Source organism: Danaus plexippus, chromosome Z (genome assembly GCF_018135715.1).
Source record: "Danaus plexippus chromosome Z, MEX_DaPlex, whole genome shotgun sequence".
Taxonomy (NCBI): Eukaryota; Metazoa; Arthropoda; class Insecta; order Lepidoptera; family Nymphalidae; genus Danaus; species Danaus plexippus.
Window position 1 is genome coordinate 529,792 of NC_083559.1, and position 18,366 is coordinate 548,157.

The 18,366-nt window shown below is 37.6% G+C and overlaps 3 protein-coding genes across 7 annotated transcripts in view; 1 reads left to right on the forward strand and 2 right to left on the reverse strand.

Annotated features, from left to right (window-relative positions):
• Nucleotides 1-2,807: 2,807 nt before the first annotated feature.
• LOC116777978 (uncharacterized) lies at nucleotides 2,808-4,723 on the reverse strand. Its single transcript, XM_061526057.1, has 3 exons — nucleotides 4,371-4,723; nucleotides 3,675-4,292; nucleotides 2,808-3,447 (listed from the first exon to the last, which is right to left on the reverse strand). The coding sequence occupies exons 1-3, from the start codon at nucleotides 4,573-4,575 to the stop codon at nucleotides 2,831-2,833; spliced, it is 1,440 nt and encodes a 479-aa protein (XP_061382041.1). The 5' UTR covers nucleotides 4,576-4,723; the 3' UTR covers nucleotides 2,808-2,830.
• A 150-nt stretch (nucleotides 4,724-4,873) lies between these two features.
• On the forward strand, nucleotides 4,874-8,904 carry LOC116778127 (OCIA domain-containing protein 1). Of its 2 annotated transcripts, none has more exons than XM_032672019.2 (6): nucleotides 4,874-5,124; nucleotides 5,204-5,330; nucleotides 7,575-7,746; nucleotides 7,859-8,013; nucleotides 8,253-8,364; nucleotides 8,436-8,904. In XM_032672019.2, exons 1-6 carry the CDS (start codon nucleotides 5,029-5,031, stop codon nucleotides 8,518-8,520), a joined length of 747 nt encoding a protein of 248 aa, XP_032527910.1. In that variant the 5' UTR covers nucleotides 4,874-5,028; the 3' UTR covers nucleotides 8,521-8,904. The 2 variants fall into 2 exon arrangements, with proteins under 2 accessions (XP_032527910.1, XP_032527911.1); XM_032672020.2 differs by lacking the exons at nucleotides 4,874-5,124; nucleotides 5,204-5,330 and adding exons at nucleotides 6,880-7,056; nucleotides 7,129-7,255.
• Nucleotides 8,905-9,020: 116 nt separating this feature from the next.
• The window catches only part of LOC116778126 (protein cycle), a 32,323-nt gene continuing 22,977 nt past the window's right edge, over nucleotides 9,021-18,366 (reverse strand). For 3 of the 4 annotated variants that reach the window (XM_061526055.1, XM_061526056.1, XM_061526053.1), the window contains 11 exons: nucleotides 15,394-15,561; nucleotides 14,650-14,757; nucleotides 13,372-13,443; nucleotides 12,948-13,284; nucleotides 12,628-12,745; nucleotides 12,270-12,518; nucleotides 11,862-12,075; nucleotides 11,375-11,578; nucleotides 10,863-10,975; nucleotides 10,563-10,738; nucleotides 9,021-10,480 (listed from right to left, as the gene is read on the reverse strand). In XM_061526055.1, the coding sequence (XP_061382039.1) occupies nucleotides 10,211-10,480; nucleotides 10,563-10,738; nucleotides 10,863-10,975; nucleotides 11,375-11,578; nucleotides 11,862-12,075; nucleotides 12,270-12,518; nucleotides 12,628-12,745; nucleotides 12,948-13,284; nucleotides 13,372-13,443; nucleotides 14,650-14,757; nucleotides 15,394-15,561 (2,029 nt within the window). In that variant the 3' untranslated portion in view covers nucleotides 9,021-10,210. The remainder of the gene's footprint in view (nucleotides 10,481-10,562; nucleotides 10,739-10,862; nucleotides 10,976-11,374; nucleotides 11,579-11,861; nucleotides 12,076-12,269; nucleotides 12,519-12,627; nucleotides 12,746-12,947; nucleotides 13,285-13,371; nucleotides 13,444-14,649; nucleotides 14,758-15,393; nucleotides 15,562-18,366) is intronic. The other variant, XM_061526054.1, reaches the window with a different exon arrangement.

An 18,366-nucleotide genomic window follows, 5' to 3' on the forward strand; every position in this document is an offset into this window, starting at 1 on the left:
AAAAAAACTGAATACGCTGCGTATGTAGTCGTGATTCACACTTATAGTAAGAGTAGATACTGAACGCAGAAGCTGTTCTCATTTGTACAACCATCGGCAATAGTACGGAGGGTTAGCGTTTATATGTAATATAATACTTTCGCTAATTAAATGATTATTGTCAATAAAGAGAAAAATTAATGTAGGATTCAGAGAAAAGTGAGCAGCTACGTTTATTATTGTCTTAATGCTTTGATTGTATAAGACTTTTCAATATAGAAGTATAAAATCCACTTTTGACAAAAGGAACTTTTTGTTTTATAATAAGAGAAGTCCTTTAAACGTATCCTTTACAAATCGGCTCTGAATTACGAACAATCACTTCAACCACGAGGACTAAAATTCGTTGGCGAAAACTTTCCATAAATATAAAAATAGAAAAGAAACGTCTGTTTATTTGTTTGCTTATTATTAACAAAATTTATATAATCAACATAAACATATAATTTAAAAGGGACGTAAAGAATTATTTAGTTTAAGAACAATGCTCACAATGGTCACAGTTAAATAAGTCCTTATAATGAATTCCTTAATAATTACTGTAAAGCTATGTTGAAGAAATCTTAGAAATATTTAGATGCGAGACATGCTGAAAGAGGATTATTATATATTTTATTTGACATAAGAAAATACATTATAAGTACAGATGAATCTTTATCGTCTTGATAATTCCTGTTAATACCTCTTTAAAGATGTCTAACAGTTCGTTATAGTTAGGTTTTAATAACATAATTAATTTAATTACATCCTTATAATAAAATGGTATCGGGCTCAACCAGATGCAAGGTGGCCGTCTGGTTGAAAACACCCCCCTATCCCTTCGTTGTAGATCTTCCTCGCAGCAAGGGAATGTAACAGTTTGCCTGCATGTTTCCTTCGCGCTATAATTTGGGTGCCTTCAAGATAAGCGTGAATAGGCTAATACTGAGATAGTTCACCACCTACGACTTCATTTCCGCCTTCCAACGTGTGGATTGATAGTAAGACGCTATCTAGTCTGATTAAAAAATAAGGTTCAACACCCGACAATCAACAATGATTGACTATTTGTATAAAAACCCAAAATTTTTATTCGTAAAATTATTCCTCCATGCAGACAGCATGGAATGAATCTTAGTTCGTAAAGTTATATAGTAATGATGGCGTCATACAACTCACATATTCTAATATCAATAAAATATTTACTTTATAAATAGCCCTCCAGGACCAGATATTATATTAAAAAAAAAATTCGTACTGTAGAAACAATACACATACATTATGACTAACATGCAGAGGTTAAGACTTTCAAACGTTTGAAATATCGATTGTTCTCAATAAATAACTCACGCTTTTCGTTAACCTCTGTTATGAACGCCACTTGATATTTCAGAGCACTTAAAGTAATTTTGGATGTCATTTCGCTATAAACAATATATAAACTGACGTCTGACATTATTCAGGGGCGGTTTTAAACTGAATTATAAAAACTACTGTTAAATATCAGTTCGTGAACTGGTTTACAATACCGATATGTCTTGAAATATATGTAACTATGGAGGCGCGCTTTGGTTTACGATCAATCTAACAGTTTTATTATGCTGATAATTAATTAAATACATCGTTATCATAGATAAGAAGATACATATTCATTAGTAATAAAATATCTTTTTTTCTATGTCAAACGAGAAAACGGCCTACCCGATGGAAGGTAGTTACCGTTACCCAATGACATCTGCAACATAAGAGATTTTGCGGATACGTTGGCAACCTTCGTGGTTGAGAAGGAGAAAGGGGTGGAAATAAAGATATGGCAGGTAAGGTAGGGAACAGGAAAAGAACAACCGGCTCTCTCACTCATTGGACGAACAGCAGCCATTAAAGACTACTTCAGACCGATCTTCTGTGAGAGGGTGGTACTCCCCCGGTCGAGCCAGCCCATGTTCGAGCTGAAGTTGTAGGACCACAGCTAGGCTTTACAACCTTACCACATGAGGGCAATATCTTGTTTTGAATAGGAGTAATTATTTTATTCATAAAATGCTATACATTCCATTTTAAAAACTTTTACAAATCCGTTAGTGTTTCTGATTGTGACTAAGTAACCTCTGGAGGGATCTGACCAGTCAATTGTATTTTATAAGAAAATAAATCATTTGTTTAATCCATATACAGCTATTAATAAAATAAACTGTCTATGTATAATATTTCAAGTAGTTTATTAAAACTATAATAGTGATGTACATTGAATGTTTTAACCGATGAGTTTTGTTTGTGGTGATGAATGTGTTCCATTGGTCATCCACGTAATCGTCTACTGCGTATGGCGGGAAGGTTGCTGGTAGTTTCTGAACAGGTATCGTCACTGGTATGTCTTTACGTTGTCTATGACCTAACAGAGCCCTGAGCTCCCTCTCAGCGACGCTGGCCGGCTTCGATGTCGTGGTTTCTGGCGCTGAAACAATGTAGTTCTTGTTCAAAAATGATCCATCATTATTTGTTCTGCTGTCAGTGTGTTCATTGATAGATGAAAACAAATTAGTTATTCGTCTTTTTAAGTTATAATTTTCACTTTCCCTAAGGAATAAGTAGTAAATATATGCCTATGAATGTATCATAACGATTTTCAGAAATTATTTTATTTATCATCAACTTATGTGTATGTGCTAAAACCATTTCTCGTCATGGAAGTGTTGCTCACTGATTTGTTTTTATTGTTTCCTTGTACCCATTTTTAGTTGTTCAATTATTAGTACATTACTTTTAATTTGTCATTAAAACACATCTTCCGGGAAATTACGCATTGGTTTTATTAATAAGTTAATGTTATTACACAGTTAAATATCACACTTAACAGTATTAAACAGGAAGAGTAACAGAAATCGTTTGTTTTACTATCAAGTAGAGACACGTCTATGTAATCACAGATCATTTCATCCCAATTGTCTGTCAGTTCGTGGATGTTGCGGGCACCAGCTAAAAGTTTGCGCCGCATCAATTCTTTGGCCCTTTGTATTCTCTCTGGTGAATCCTCGAAAATCTGGCGTGCCCGAAGTACAGGTTCCTGATGGATGCGTTCGACCATCACCACCGTTTGCAACTTGTTCGTCACTTGCAATAGCACGGGTGGTTTAGTTGTTGTCTTGTTTTTGGAACTCTCCTTCCTTTGAGCTTTCTTTAGTATGGACAATCTAGATTGCTCCGCAAGTGATAGGTTTGAGTTGAGCTTCTCTGTGCTTTGAATGGATGGAACCGTCTGAGTTGTATTTGTTATTTGCGTGGTTAGAACCACGGAAGAGGTAGGTGTTTCTGTCGTATCAGTTACTGGTTTCGCTGTTACAGTTGACGTTTCTGCCTCTTCAGATGGGAAAACGCGACGGTAATAAAATTCCTGCAATCTCCGGGTGCTAGCTGGCTCCGGTTCACTTGCTGGGCACACACAAATCTTCTATTAGTCCTTGACATTTAGAGATAATCACCAAATTTATAACAGATTGAATTTAATAACCACGAGGTTTTTACATGATTTGAAATACAAATGCGTCTAAAATAAAAATCCCATCAGAAAAGTAACGTAACTTTGGAATATCAATAGGTTGGTAGCTTTAAACCTAAACTTATATTATAGTCGTAGGAATAAATAAGAAAATATTTACCTTTCGTTCTGCGAAACAATTCCGGCAGTCTGTTCTTTAATTTGTTGATTCTTTTTATATCCATATTCTCGTAGTCCTCATAGTCCGGGTAGGCCTTGGAGTTTACTTTATTCTTTACTAAATCTTTAAGGGGATGATTTTTGATAATGTTTTCTATGTTGTCAGCATCATCGACTCTTTTAATTTTTGAAATATCTTCATCACTGTCAGCGTGCAAACGTTGTTCTGGCACTTGTTTTATTGTTCTGTCTCGCGGCTTTCTTCTAGGGACTCTCATTGTTGTATGTCTGATTGCAAATCTATCAGAATCTATATTACCTTCATGTGGATGCCTTTTACTTAATTCAAAATCATCTCTATCGTCTAAATCTTCAATGTCATCACTTCTTCTAGGGTGATGGACGAGTCTTCTACTAGGTTTTTCTGTTTCAGCATCTTTTATACGAGTTCGATGTTTTATGAAACGACGGTTTGATTTATATATAGGAACTAAGTCTTCACTAGCGTCTATTTCCTCTTCATTAGCATGACTGATTTTATTTGATCTTCGCCCTTTTCCTTTCGGTTTTTGCCATACATCATCATCAGCGTGTTTACCTGGATACGTTTTGACCGCATCTAAGAAGAAGAAAGAAATGTCAATAAAATATGTAAACAGACACAATAATACCGGTAGCAACATTTAATGAAACAAACCGCGTGAGTCTTCTTCGTATTTGTAGTCTAGAAGTACGGAAGCATCAGGCGATCGGTCAGGATACTCGTCAATGGGTGCCGCCCCCCGGCTGCCATACTCCATGTTATAATGAGGCAGCCCTGGTGCAGAGTAATCACTGTAACCGTCGCCAACCCCACCCCGCACTGCCAATATACGTACCAGAAGCACCACAACCAAACGCATGCTGTCGCTTTGAACGTATTCCTAAGATAAAACGGGAATATGAACGTGCCATATACAAAATATCGGCATTATTAAATGTAGTGACTACGAATTTGACATCAATAACTTATTTCATAACACTATCGGCCATGTTGATATCCAACCTTTTCATTACTATTTTTAATTGCCAGTGACTACATGCGTTTTTATATCTAGACTTCCGGCCTATTTCTTAAAATTGTATTAGAAAGTGAAATTTAAAAAAATACCCATTTCAGTTTTTACAAAAGGAAAAATAATGATACTTTGCAATAAGACTTCTTCCGAGTTGAATTGTTTTTTTAAAGATCTGGCTGAATTTAAGATTTTAAACGTCTCACAATGTCATTTGTGCAAAATTTAAAATGATTTATTTAATTTACGATAACTAACATAACCCTTTCTTAAGCTTAAAATGAAATGATGTGATCCGTTATGAGCGACAAAACTAAAAATGAGAAGGAGGAGAGCTGTGACAAGCCGGAATCAAAGTGGACCTGTCCAGAGGCGAGGAACGTAACACATCCTCTGGTACCGATAACAGCAATGTCAACGGCTTTTATTAGTCATATGCCGATTTAGATATAAATATGTATCTACAAAATTTCAGCGCTATTACGAGTTCAGCCCAGACGAGATTAAGGCGCTCGAAGAATGCGACAGAGAGAGTTTCTACCAGCGTTGTGTGCCTTTCAGTTCGGTTTTCGCAGCTACCACCTACGCCTGCGTGAAAAACGGTGAGTACCAGATAGCAGTTCACCATGCAAGTTCATGGAAGTAAGAACTATCCTGACGTACTCACATTGCATGATGTAAATTAATTCAGAATATATGTTGACGTTAATGTAATTCTTACTTCTGTGAATGTGTTTTTAGGGGTTCTGAAGTCCAATCCACATTTCGGTGCGTTCCCAAAAGTTATGCTGGCAGCCATCCTCGGTCATTACTACGGAAGAATTTCGTATCTGATGGAGTGTGATAAAAAACTTCGTCGTCTACCAAGTGACAGCCATCTCGGCAATGTTATGCGTCAATATTATATAGAGAAACAAAATGATAGTGACCCAAAGAAAAAGAAATAGTGTCTTTCGTAACCGAATTTATATATTTTGATACATTTGTTTATTTATTATTTTCTATTAAGTTTTGAAAAAGTTTGTCAATGCATAGTAGCGTTACACGAATGAAATCTTTGACATTAAACTATGATTATAAACGATTTGTTAATCATTATGATATCCGCTCTCACGAAATGTTAGTTCTTTATCAATACACAATTGGAAATGTATCAGAGCCTGGCAGATACTTATAATGGAGTTAGATAATCGATAATTCCTAAACTGGTTATTTAATAGAAAATATTTTAAATAGATGGACAAGCGAATAAATAATTAAATTTTACAAGAATATGAGAGAAGGACTCTAGAACATGGTCCAAATAAGAATAATCCAACCGATCGTTTGCCGAAATGTATATAATGTAGAATAGTGTACACCACTGGAGTGAAAAAAAATTTAACAAGATTTAAGAAAGTATGACCTATGTGAAAAATACGATAAACGGGAAAAAATCTCTATTTTCTGCGAAGACAAACTCTTGGAATTTAATACTAATGTCGTTTTATTGTACTTACTAATCAAAGAGTAGTTTGATTTAAATAACACATATGGGATTATTTTCGGTCATAGGAATTATCTGAAAAAGATTATGAAATTATTATACAACTTGCTGTGACGGTTGTAATGGTTTATTTATAATCAGAAAATAATTTTGATAATGGGGAATAATTAGTTGACGAGACACTATAATTTTTAATGATCATTTACATATTAGAATACTAATAATATAATGAATAAAATAGTTTTATGTCAGACATAATATGTAAAGAGGTAAAATAAATATGAATGAAAAACTCTTATGTTGTGGAGAATTGCGTACGAAAGAATAATATAAATGGCATGGTGATACAAAATGCCATTGATGGATAACACACTCCGGTTACTTTACCCCTACCCCTTAATTGGCTGTTATGCTTTATGCATGATAGAAGGATGAAAAAGTTGAAGGCGATTTAATAAAAGTTCATGTTTAAAATAATTCTATTATGACAAGTAATAATCCAAAGGATACATAGAAATTAATGAATTATTCAACAAACTTTAAAATATTTACCAGATTATTAAAAGTTTCACTAATTTAAGTCTGTTGCTGTATGTACTTTATCAGATTTTCAATTTGACTTTGACTTACGGATGACGGCTGTAACTGTAATCTATGTCAAAATCAATATTGCGAATATTACATTGACGTCTTTTCCCCGGCGATCAGATCTGAGATATAATTATTTAAAACCATAAGTTTTATCCCAGAAATCAGATAAACTATTAATTATAGAAAAAAATATGAATGACCCAAATTTATATGGTTACGAAGATGGTAGCCCTGCGGCTCGAATTTCACCGGTAAGAATGGGTTCGTGAGAATTGAAGGAAAACGGTAAATCCTTTTATAACTTGTGGTCGGATCTCCTACAGGCGCAGCACAGGTTCACTCAAGACGAGCTGCGCGTGCTTCAGGAATGTAATACCGAAAGCTTTTATCAACGCTCCTTACCATTTGGCACACTTCTCGGTTTGGGCACATATTACGGTGTGCAAAATGGTCAGTATCAAAATAATTTTAAAATATGACTATTATATTAATCGTTTCAATATTGAATTGTGTGGAAGGTGGTGTCTCGAAGATTTTCTGTGTATCTGCCATCTCATCATTGAATACCTTTATAACAATTATGCAAATGGTAAATTGCCGATTTTTGTACCTTTACTCATAGGTTTCAAGCCTTACAATATCTTTAATAGTATATTTGAACTATGTGTCAATGACCAAAGTATACTATTAAGAACAATTGTCAGTTGTTGGTAATTAACAAGTAACAAACAGAAATAATGGTATTGTAATAACTAAATATTCCACACAGGTTACTTGAAACCCAACCCGAGGTTTGGAGCAGCTCCGAAGGTGGCATTTGCAGTGATTGTTGGCTACTTTGTAGGAAAACTGTCATACCAACGAGCATGTGCGGAAAAGTTGATGGCACTTCCAGGCAGCTATATTGGACAATTGCTTAGGGAGAAAAAAGAAGGGAGAGGGTAGGTTAGGTTATATAAGTTTATAAGACAGTAATCTATAGACATTATTTTGATCATTCTCAATAAGTATCGGTAACAAAATGTTAAATTCAAAGACATTTCTGTTCCACAGCCCTAACACATCACTGGCTCCAAGGAATTCTCCGGCCATGTTTGGTGCGACTTCTGACGATATCTACTCGGATGCAGGTCCAGGAAATTCGTTGGATCTGGACACTGATCGGCCGCTTTTCAGTGATGACCCTTACAATCCTAGTTCAGATTCTGGTAATTTATTAATAACAATATTATGAGCTAATGATTTCTTATAGCTGTTATAGCTGAGCTATAGATTAAGATATGTAACTCAGTAGCAGGGTTTTTCATATATCAAAAAATTTATTTGATTTCTGACAGTAATTTTCATGTAATTAAAGAAATTCTTATCTTACATAGTTAACTTGTGTTACAAACTCCATACTAAGTTCTAATATCACAAACATATAAAGTGGACTGCTTGAAAACAGGTCCATTTCCTCAAACTCCTGGGAGTGCTCCGTCTCAACCGACCCTGTCCTACGATGAGCTGAGACGTAAAAACCGAATGGAATATTCTGAAACCCGCCAAGACCCATACAAGTGAGTCTCAAGTACAACTAACGTTGGAACAAATATATTAAAATAGTCTAAAATGTTACAATTGTTTCCAGAATGGATCCAGCGATTGTGCCATCGGTGACCAGACCGAAAGCCCCGTCAACACCCACAAACAGATACGGGGACTCGATGGAATAATTGACTGGCCATGTTTTATATCGCTGTATTTAATAGAACCACGGAAATAACATAAAATAACCTAAAATAGATTTGGTGATGAAACATGTAGTGCGCTTCGGGTGTTGTGATTTAAACTATGTGTATGACGTATCACACGGAAGCGGAAACCGTATTTTCAGAGCTAATGTCTACATTTCTTATGCATCTTTGAAATGTGTGAATTTTTTTATATTTCAGGAGCTTATTTAATACTAGCGATGTAACAATGGTACATTGGGCTCGGTATCAATATATGCCGAGCCACTGTTTTTGTACCTTTCCTTTTGAGTTATTTGTGCTATGCAGATGTTTACTGCGATTATATAGATCAGAATGTTGAATACACTAGATAAGGGTTCCAAAGGCTTTTATTTTATACCTTACATTGTCGTGTTTGTTGCTGAGCTGTCAAATAGCAGGCGAAGTTGCGAGTCGATGCTAGTTGTGTTAGATGCAGGGCGAAATAAAAGATGTGCAAGTTTTGAACACTATTATATAATTAAAAAAAATTAAACTTAAACAAATAAAAAAAACTTCAATCAACAACATAGAATTGTAACTCGAGCGTTTTGTAACAGAATGTTTGAAATAATAAAACGATCACGTATATGTTATACTAATCAGATGCCACGTTACTGTGCTATCGATATCCGAGTGAGTCACATCACTATTCGGTTGTACGTTTGTTTAACTTGGCCCAGTAACTCGACAGGTCTGATTTTAATAGTGATTTAAAAATTAACTAACCCATACCTATAATATTTACAAAACAAATCTAAACGATACTCGCGGTACATGAACTGTAGAAATAGACATTGTATTAATTTTATTATACATACATAGATTGCACGTTTCAACTAGAGTTAAAATAAATGGCCACCTGATAACACTAACTACGAGCCACATACTATTTATTTGATAGAACAGACGACGATAATTACGTGCTACGAAGATTTCAATAGATCATGCTGTAAAAGACATTCATATCAAAATCATTGTGAATCAATTTACCATACATGTATTCAGCTACAGTCCACATTGAAAATATAAACACCGATATCCTTTTACTTAGCAACAGAGCACGCGACAGTCGATAGATGGCGGTACTGTGCGAGCGGAACCGCGGGTAAAGTATAATGTACAATTAAATGTCGGGATATATTAAATATATGAATTTAAAGCTTCGCCCATTGGCTCTGTCTACCCTTCTCACCGATATAAATAATGTGCCGGAATGTAAGAGGAATATTGTGAGGTGTCATGTTACGATGGTCATATATTTCCAACATGAATTAAATGATCCGTTCACTTCTACCTCGCTAGTACATTCCGGGTCCTGGTCGGACGAGACGATCCGCGGATCACCAAAGACATCCGGCACACAGAAGTATATGAGTGTATAATATAGATAAGTGTATAATTTTTGTAAACGTCCTAATAGAAATAAATCACGATGGACAGAGAAGTCGCTTCAGTCGAGAGTTTTACACGTCTATATAGAAATATATTGGTCGAAATATTGTATAATAAAAAACATCAAAGAAATATTTGGTAACTATTCAATGACGGGAAGAGACGGAAGAGACAATTTGACACATCAAACCACGTACTGGAACTACACAAGTAACGGAATGGCGATTGACGGTGCACGAGACCAATCCGAAGACATCTAAGGTAGGGGCCATGGGAGTCCAGAGATATTGACCGGTCCTCCAAGGCCAGCGTCGGCTTCTAGCAGGCTCATGATGACGGCCATGGCAGCCTCACCATTGCCGTCTAATCCGAGAGGGGGGAGGGGAGGAGACACTGGTAAGGGGCTGAGCGGCAGCTCGGCTTCCGGTGATGGCGAACTGCCGCCGGCAGCGCTCAGAGGGACGTTGTTGCGAACCTGGTTGGAGTAGTTCACCTCCCCGCCGAGGATATTGTCCACGAGCGACGACTGGGAACATTAAGGACCAACATTAGAAATTGCACTTCGCAATTGACAATAAAGATGCGTTTTACATGATAAATATCTGTACCTGTTGACTGAAGACGGCGTCTTGGAGCAGGTCGGAAGTCAGATCTGAGAAATCGGAGGAGGACCTCCTCAGAGCTTCTTCAGCGATGGTAGAGCCGATCTTGTGGGACTCAACTTGGGAGTCTATCAGTCTCTGCATCTCAACGTCAGCTTCTGACAGGGGTCGATCCATGTCATCTGGAATAATACATAGGATTTAAAATTACTGTATTGTTTATGAAGAAGCTATTGTAGGTACGTACATGTGTGTGTGTGTGTGTGTGTGCGTATTTATGTGTGTATGTGCGTGTGTATTACGTACTTATTTTGTAAATGTCATATTGGGAGCAATCCTCCGGCGGTGGTTGGACCCTGTTCCCTACCACCACGGTGTTGTTGGCGACAAGGCTTTCTACATCCTTGGTCCACGGATTCCTGAAAATGCATCTTAACGTTTTTAATGGCATTCGGCGACGGAAAAAGTCACCGGATAATAAGATTAAATGCCTCTTCCTATAAAATCCGAAATAATATGTTCTGGGAATTGCAAAGAGATGTGTTTTTGATTGCATTAATTTCAGCAGTTTTGGTAAGCCTCAGAAATAAAACCATTAAAATATCTGTATATTAGCTCTTTGTAGTGTGTTTTCTAAAATATTTAGTGCGACGTGCGAGTTCAGGCATGCTTCCTATAGCACGAGTTTATTTCCTTAAATAGAAATCACCGATTGAGATGAACGAATTTTCGTTAAACTTTAACTGATATAGAGTAGAGTAAAATTCGAAGCTAACAAGTTATGGATTTTATTACATAGATGTGTATCAAGAACTTACTTGAAGGGTTTGAAATGGGTCTGTATTCTGACGTATGTGCCGTCTTTTTTCCTGAAACAGTAGGGAGGGGTCCTGAGGGAGTCGCGTCTCAGTAACGCCGCTTTGTGGATCCTAGCCACGGAGCCCAATTCCGGGGCCAAAATATACTCGTACATGCTCGTGCCCAGAAGCTCTTGAGGCAGAAAGCCGAGAGCTATAGTTACCCTGGAGGATTTAAAGATCAGATATTTATTCCTTGTATATAATCGTGATTTTTTTTTGTTTTATTTTATTTACTATATGACATTTAGGCGTTTGATATTTATAGAATCTTTACGGAACAAAAAAACTAATAAACTGAACATCCCTTGGCGGTAGGTGACAAAAAACAAGACCATCAGACACTTCTGAAGAATCTTGTACCCGAGGATTAGACAATAAGTGAAAGTAAATCCAAGAAACGATAAGTTTTGCGGAGATTTCTTTGACAGTAATGTAACCGACGGACCTCTGATCAACGAACAGGAATTTCCCATCGGGGGCGTGTCTGGAGATGTACTGAAGGTATCTCGTTTGTGGGGCGGAGTCGGGATGCTGGGCGAGATCAGCCAGTGCCCTCCCCACAGCCACCAGACACGACAGATTACAGGATTCTTCTTCAGACCCGGCGTCCGTGCAGCAACCGTCAGACATCTCAGCCGGGGCCCAGGACTTCAGGTACCCTGTAATAAATCATCGGCACGAACTAGTTTAGAACTTTCAACCTCCAGCATACTGTGTTTCATTTGCTATGCAAATTCGTCTATTATGTTCTTATCCCCGTCAATATACCAGTAGACCAGGTCAGTAGAACGCATGTGTTGTTATATCTTATATATGAAAGAAGTGTTAACTAACTTCCTTGTTCCGCGCTAACCTGTGCATTGAACAACGCAGTATTTCTTCTCATGCGCCTGTTTTTTCTTCATCTTGGAGTTGGGCTCCTCCTCCTTGACCTCGCTGGGCTGGGTGTTTGTGCACGGCTGGCAGGCCTGGCTAGACTGGCTGCTCTGGCTGGCCTGGCTAGGCTCAGTACGGCACTTGATGCGGCAGAAGAACGAGCGCCGTGCTCCCGGACACAGTCGAGACGCATCGGCAACGACATCCGGCTTCAACGGCAGCATGGCTGGCGGGTAGCATGATGAAGACATAGAGTCAGAAAAGCCACACTTTCGGAATAAAATGCAAGAAATTTAATTTCGATTATTTGAAATTGCAATAAGAGCTGTTCTCACTTTTAGCATCGATTAGTCTTTCTCGCGGACTGAGGTCGGATGATGAGAGCTGCTCCTTCACCTTGCCGACGTCTTTTGGATGCAGCATATCGAAAAGGCTCTGACCTATCAGCTCCGACTGCGAAATAAGAACACTTTGAATAAGAGACATCTCGTTATAAATTAGTGACAGGAATTAAGCACTGTAATTCATCACGCAAGAAACGCAACAATGAGTAACAATTCGCCGAGCAGCTAAAAAATATATTCGCTAAAATCATATCACGTTCTATGGTGGGCTGTTTGGATTGAAGATGATAGAAGAAGGTTTTTTATCGCACCTGATCATAGTTCAGCATTCTTGAGACGGAAGCGGAAACGTAGAGGAGACGGCCTCGATCGCAGCCGACAACCATCAGGAAGCAATCCCTGGCAGCTTGGAGTACCAACGCGTTCAGTTCCGTCTCTGACAGGAAGGCTGGGCGCGGCCTGACCGTCAGCGGGCCGGCCGACAGGGCTCCCCTCACCGAGCGCAGATGCTGCACCGCCATGCGTAAGACCGTCAGCTTATCCAGCTTCCTAGCCATGGCACCGCACATGGGCACCATGGAGCTCAACTCTGATATGTAAGTATTCATTTTGTCGCGGCGCCGTTTCTCGATCTCGCTGTGGTTCTGCCTTTAAATAAACAAAATATTATGTGGTTCCGTCAGTGTACGCGTGGATGTTATTTGCTGCGCTATATGTATTGTGTTATATGGCTACCTCTTATCCGGTACGGTGCTTCTCGAGCGCGTGTCTTCGGAGCCGTCATCGTCATAAGCGCTGGCCGTGCCGCTGTAATGTTTTTACGAATTGTAATAAAAAATATATATCTCTACAGACAGGTTGCAAACGGGAAATAGCATTTATTAGCATATATTTTTGTCATTGTTATTAAGTTTATTTGTTATGTAACCTGTCGCCAATCGGAAGGTCAAGTTTAGAGTATTATGTAGTTAATATCAAAATAGTATCCAATGTTATTTAATAGTTAGAGATTACTTGTGTTGCTCTTCAAGATCGCGTCCGAGCACTTTAATTGGCGCACAACGCCCTTGGGAACAATCGCCAGCCGCTTCGTGGATAGCAATTAATATGTTTTGATAGAGACATTTAAAATATATATAAAACTGATATTAGAAGAAAATTATTTATATATTTTAATTTAATTTAATAGAGGTAACATTGTAGTAACTAGGATGAGAATAGTAACGAGTTGTACTTTTATTTGTACAAGAGAATAAATTATTATTATTTTTTTTAAATATAAATTAATTTATTATAAAAATAGACTTGCGAAAGATTCATAAATTTTTGTTATTTTCGTTATAAAAGTCTTCAAAGTGTAACATCTTTCTTTCAAATTCAATTTGTAAGTATTAGACGTAACGTTTGACCGGGTGCTTTAATTGCGGTTATTGTTACGTGAAACCTTTTAAAAGTTAACTTTAGTTGTTAAAGACCCTCCGTTTCGGTAACATTCGAGTGTGTAAATTACTTTGAAAATCTCACGTAACTAATTCTTAAAACGTATGACAAAAAGATAGCTCTGTGCCTGTTGAAATGTCACCACCTCCAGCCGTATGGACACGGAGTTGTGTCATAAGGTAAGCTGTGGTTAAATTAATGTTATTAGGGGCACAATGAATACATCATTGCGAATGTCTACCGCGATCTACAAATCCGATCGCTAACGAGCAATTAACCGGACACAAGTCAACAGTGGACGTTGTTTCCCCGGAGGCCATGTAAAGCGACCAGCTATATAATAACAGAGACATATTGACATGGAAGAGGCGACGGAATTCATAGAAAAAATTTAGAATTACTTTGTTTAATACATGATTGAAGTTGCTGAACTGAACTTTACAATTAAACTTTGAACCGTTCGCTTTGATCTCAATGGATGGAAAACCTTCAAACGGTCCGTGTTCAGTTAAAGGATGTGAACTCGTACTAAGGTATATTCAGTAGTGTTCATAATTAATGGAGTGTACTCACTAGGATGACGGTTTCCGTTTCCTGTTGGTAGTCGCGATCTGCGGCACGACAGCGGCATGTCCAGACATCGGTACCTCGCAAACCAGCCCGTAACCATCCGAACTGCAACTGAGCCCGTTTACTTAACTTGCTAGACCGCCAAGTTGGTAAACTTACTTGTAAAATATTCGCATACCCAGCGAAGCACAACGCGATAAACTAACCCTGCTATTTGGTTAACGACAATCCTTAAAAATATATTCTACATATATCTCGCAATAGAACTTCCCGGGCATTCTTTATCCTCATTGATCATTACAAATGGTGAGTAAGTTTTTTTTTATGATTAAAATATAAATACTCTCATTATTAAATCACACAACTTTCTCGCATCTTCCGATTCCACAGCCATGCACCGAGCGTTGCATCGTCTACCAACTAATGGAGCGAGTGGGAACTTAACAATTAGTATAGTAATTGAAATTTTAAAATCAGCATTCCTGGATCGTAGATTGCTACAGAAGCTTCTGTTACATGTATTTCGCATGCTCGCAATAACTAAACATAATTGTGCTGTTCGTTGTGTATTTTGGTAATTTTACACGATTATATAATACAGAGTCACGTTTTTGTAAACGCTTTTCATTGTTTTTTTGCCGTCAACAAATTCTACGAGGAACTTCGTGAGGGAAGCCTGTCATGGCACTGCTGTGCTCAGCTCGTGCCTCGTGAACTATACTGATTAATGTTGATATTAATACTAACTATTGCTGGTTCTTCCTCTTCCGTGGATCTGGTGGTGGGTTGTGGGGCGCGTGTGGTTGTAAGCTGAGAACCGCTCCCGCTCCGGCCATGTCGTCGCACGCTCCCGGTCCCGCTCCCGCTCCCGCCCCCACCGTCAACTCGTACGACGTCGAGCTCGCGTTCGACCCGCTGAGAATATAAAAAGATTTTAATATTAATAGGTAGAGGTTACTGTATATTGGTTGTGCAACTAAATATGACTTACTATTTTTAGATTAACGTATTTATAAATATAAATAGATATTACATTGGATTAGTTTCGCATAACGTAGATCCAACAAAAGCATTCGTATAAAATTCTCAAAATATATTCATTTTCAATGGCAAACAGATATTTGATCATCGTTGTCGTGACATAACATCGTGAGGACATGTAATATTCAAATACTGTAGCTGCAAAGGAATTACATATTCTGTATTACTCCCACTCCTGACTAATGATTAAAAGTTCCCTATGAGCTGGCGATATTGCTGTTTACAGGTGTGTTTGGAGAAATTATTACGGACAAGCAACGTTTGTTCTACAAGCGAGTGGCTAACGGTCATTTTATTAAAAATAAAGCGATAAGGGAGGTGTAACACGTATGTACATATACGATAAAAAAAATTAACTATTACGCAAAGGTGAATTAATAATAATGAAAATATTTATAATATTTTTAAACGAATTCTAAAATGTCGGCCTTGACATTGACAGAAAGAATTCTCTGATATGAGATTGCCAAACATACGGAACAATATCTTACACGTATGTAAACATCAGCGCGGTCACACTGACGTTTCATTTTTGAACAGTCGACGGACGAATATCGTAATCAATATGAGAATTGACACTAACGACGTAACAGCGTACGAACAGATTTTAATACATAGTGATATCTATGATTTTCGCGTGTACATATTTAAATGGAATTACTTTTTCGGTAGCTACAAGTTTTTTATTGTTTTATAAATACGTACTATAATTTTCCGCTCGTCTCGTCATCAAAATATCTATTATCTATGGTATAAAGGGAGTGTCACATGTAATTGTCGGGACAGACAGACAGGCTGTGACGGTGTGCTGCTGAATCTGTGTCATCGGCTGCTGTTTGTGTTTATCGCGTTTCTATTAAGCTGATATATGGAACGGGAGTGCGTGCAGCGACATGTGACTCGAGAGATACAACTAAGCACAAACCCTGTACAGAAACAAAACAATGCACAAAATCGCAATGCAACAACAGCTATGCTGATAGACGGATCTCACAGTTTGTGTACTCGGATCGCATTACAAGTGTCGCGATTATTAACATGTTACATTAAATATATTAATCAAAACTAATTTTTTATAGACTTTTTACATCGTACGCAATAACGGCAAACGACATAAGAGCTGAATTTGTAATCAGTATTATTAATACTCGTTATGATAATTATGAAAGAGAATAAACTTAAATACTCTCCTATATTATATAAGTTTCAGAATTAATATTTAATTTGTTTATAAGGATATAATATAAGTTCAATAACCATATAAACAAATGAAGTATCAATTCTGAAACTTATATAATATAGGAAAGTACTAAAATTGAACTTATATAAATCACTATTGGACCAATTCGATTGATAAAAAAGAAAAATCCAACGAAACTTTTCGTCGGTAACCCCCAGAACTTACGGCACAGAAGCAGAGCCTAAGTATATTATAATAGCCCAGAGGCTTTGTAGTAATTACGACAAACTGCACAACTTCTTATAAATCAGTTCAGAGGCGATCTCCGCCGCGAAAATGCAGTACGACTTCAAATTTTCTACAAATCTACACTATTGCAGGACGTTTGTGAACGTAGCAATACAAGTGGTAAGATTTATGAATAAATACAGCAAACGATCCGTCAGTAGTGTGACGTTGCGTACTCGTGGTAATGATGAGGTATCGAAGGGAAAGTATTCGTCGGTCACCTGCTGCGGCAATTCAAATACGATTATGGGATTTTTTAAAGAAATCTGATACTGACATAACATAGTAGGATCTACACAGAGAAAATATTTATGTATGTCTACTATGTAGAAGAGATTGTTTGACGTATCGAGCTATTGATATACAGACGTAATGTGTTATGTGAGGTCAAACATGACTGTATTGTTATATAAATAAGTGATTCTGTATATATATGTGTGTATATCAATTGACCTCAAGGAGGGCGGCGGCGCCGGGCGGGGCGGAGCGCTAAGACCCGCCCGGAACACTCCTTCCTACGCAAGAAGTTCTCCAAAAATCCACTTAAACAATACAAGATTCAGTTGAATTTCCACGCATGAATGAGTTCACAGAATACGTACATACAAATTCATATATATGTATATCAAAGTGGTGTCGCCCGAACTTAAAAACTAACAATCCTCAACTTAAAAATAAAATATTTTTCGATTTTCAGTGCATACGACAGTGGTGTTCACTTTAAATGTATCAAAGTACACATCCGTTTTGAAATTCAGAGGCGAATCAAATCAAATGTGAATACATAAAAGACGCGTAATGGAATAAATGTTTCGGGATGTCACAGATTTAACATATTTTTTTTTATAATATTTACAAAATGAAAAGGTGTGATAAAAAAAAATTTTTTTTTCAATATATCCAAATGTCCAGCGGCTCGCTGGTGCGTCGGGGTCGGGTAATATTTTTATATGTGAACCTGCTTCAAATTCAATGTATGTTTACATTTAACGTGCAGTTTACGGCTTCGCGTCACGATCGATGCCAACCCGCTAATACAATAAAACTAATTAATTTAACAAACCACTACTTCAGTCAGCTACCCTCCCTCCCCTGCCCGGGCTCCCCGCACCCCGCTGGTCTCCTCGCAGCACCCTACACGACCTCCCCCCTCGCCCACGCTTCATCTCACAATCCGAAGAATATTCTAGAAATTTGTCCAAATACTCGAA

Excerpts from the sequence above, each read along its gene's own strand:
- LOC116777978 (XM_061526057.1), bottom strand. The coding sequence starts at position 4,575 with ATGCGTTTGGTTGTGGTGCTTCTGGTACGTATATTGGCAGTGCGGGGT. Across the intron at positions 4,293-4,370 it reads ATACGAAGAAGACTCACGCG|ATGCGGTCAAAACGTATCCA; the intron begins GTTTGTTTCATT and ends TCTTCTTCTTAG. Across the intron at positions 3,448-3,674 it reads ATTGTTTCGCAGAACGAAAG|CAAGTGAACCGGAGCCAGCT; the intron begins GTAAATATTTTC and ends GTGTGTGCCCAG.
- LOC116778127 (XM_032672019.2), top strand. The coding sequence starts at position 5,029 with ATGAGCGACAAAACTAAAAATGAGAAGGAGGAGAGCTGTGACAAGCCG. Across the intron at positions 5,125-5,203 it reads GGAACGTAACACATCCTCTG|CGCTATTACGAGTTCAGCCC; the intron begins GTACCGATAACA and ends ACAAAATTTCAG. Across the intron at positions 5,331-7,574 it reads CTACGCCTGCGTGAAAAACG|GTTACTTGAAACCCAACCCG; the intron begins GTGAGTACCAGA and ends TATTCCACACAG.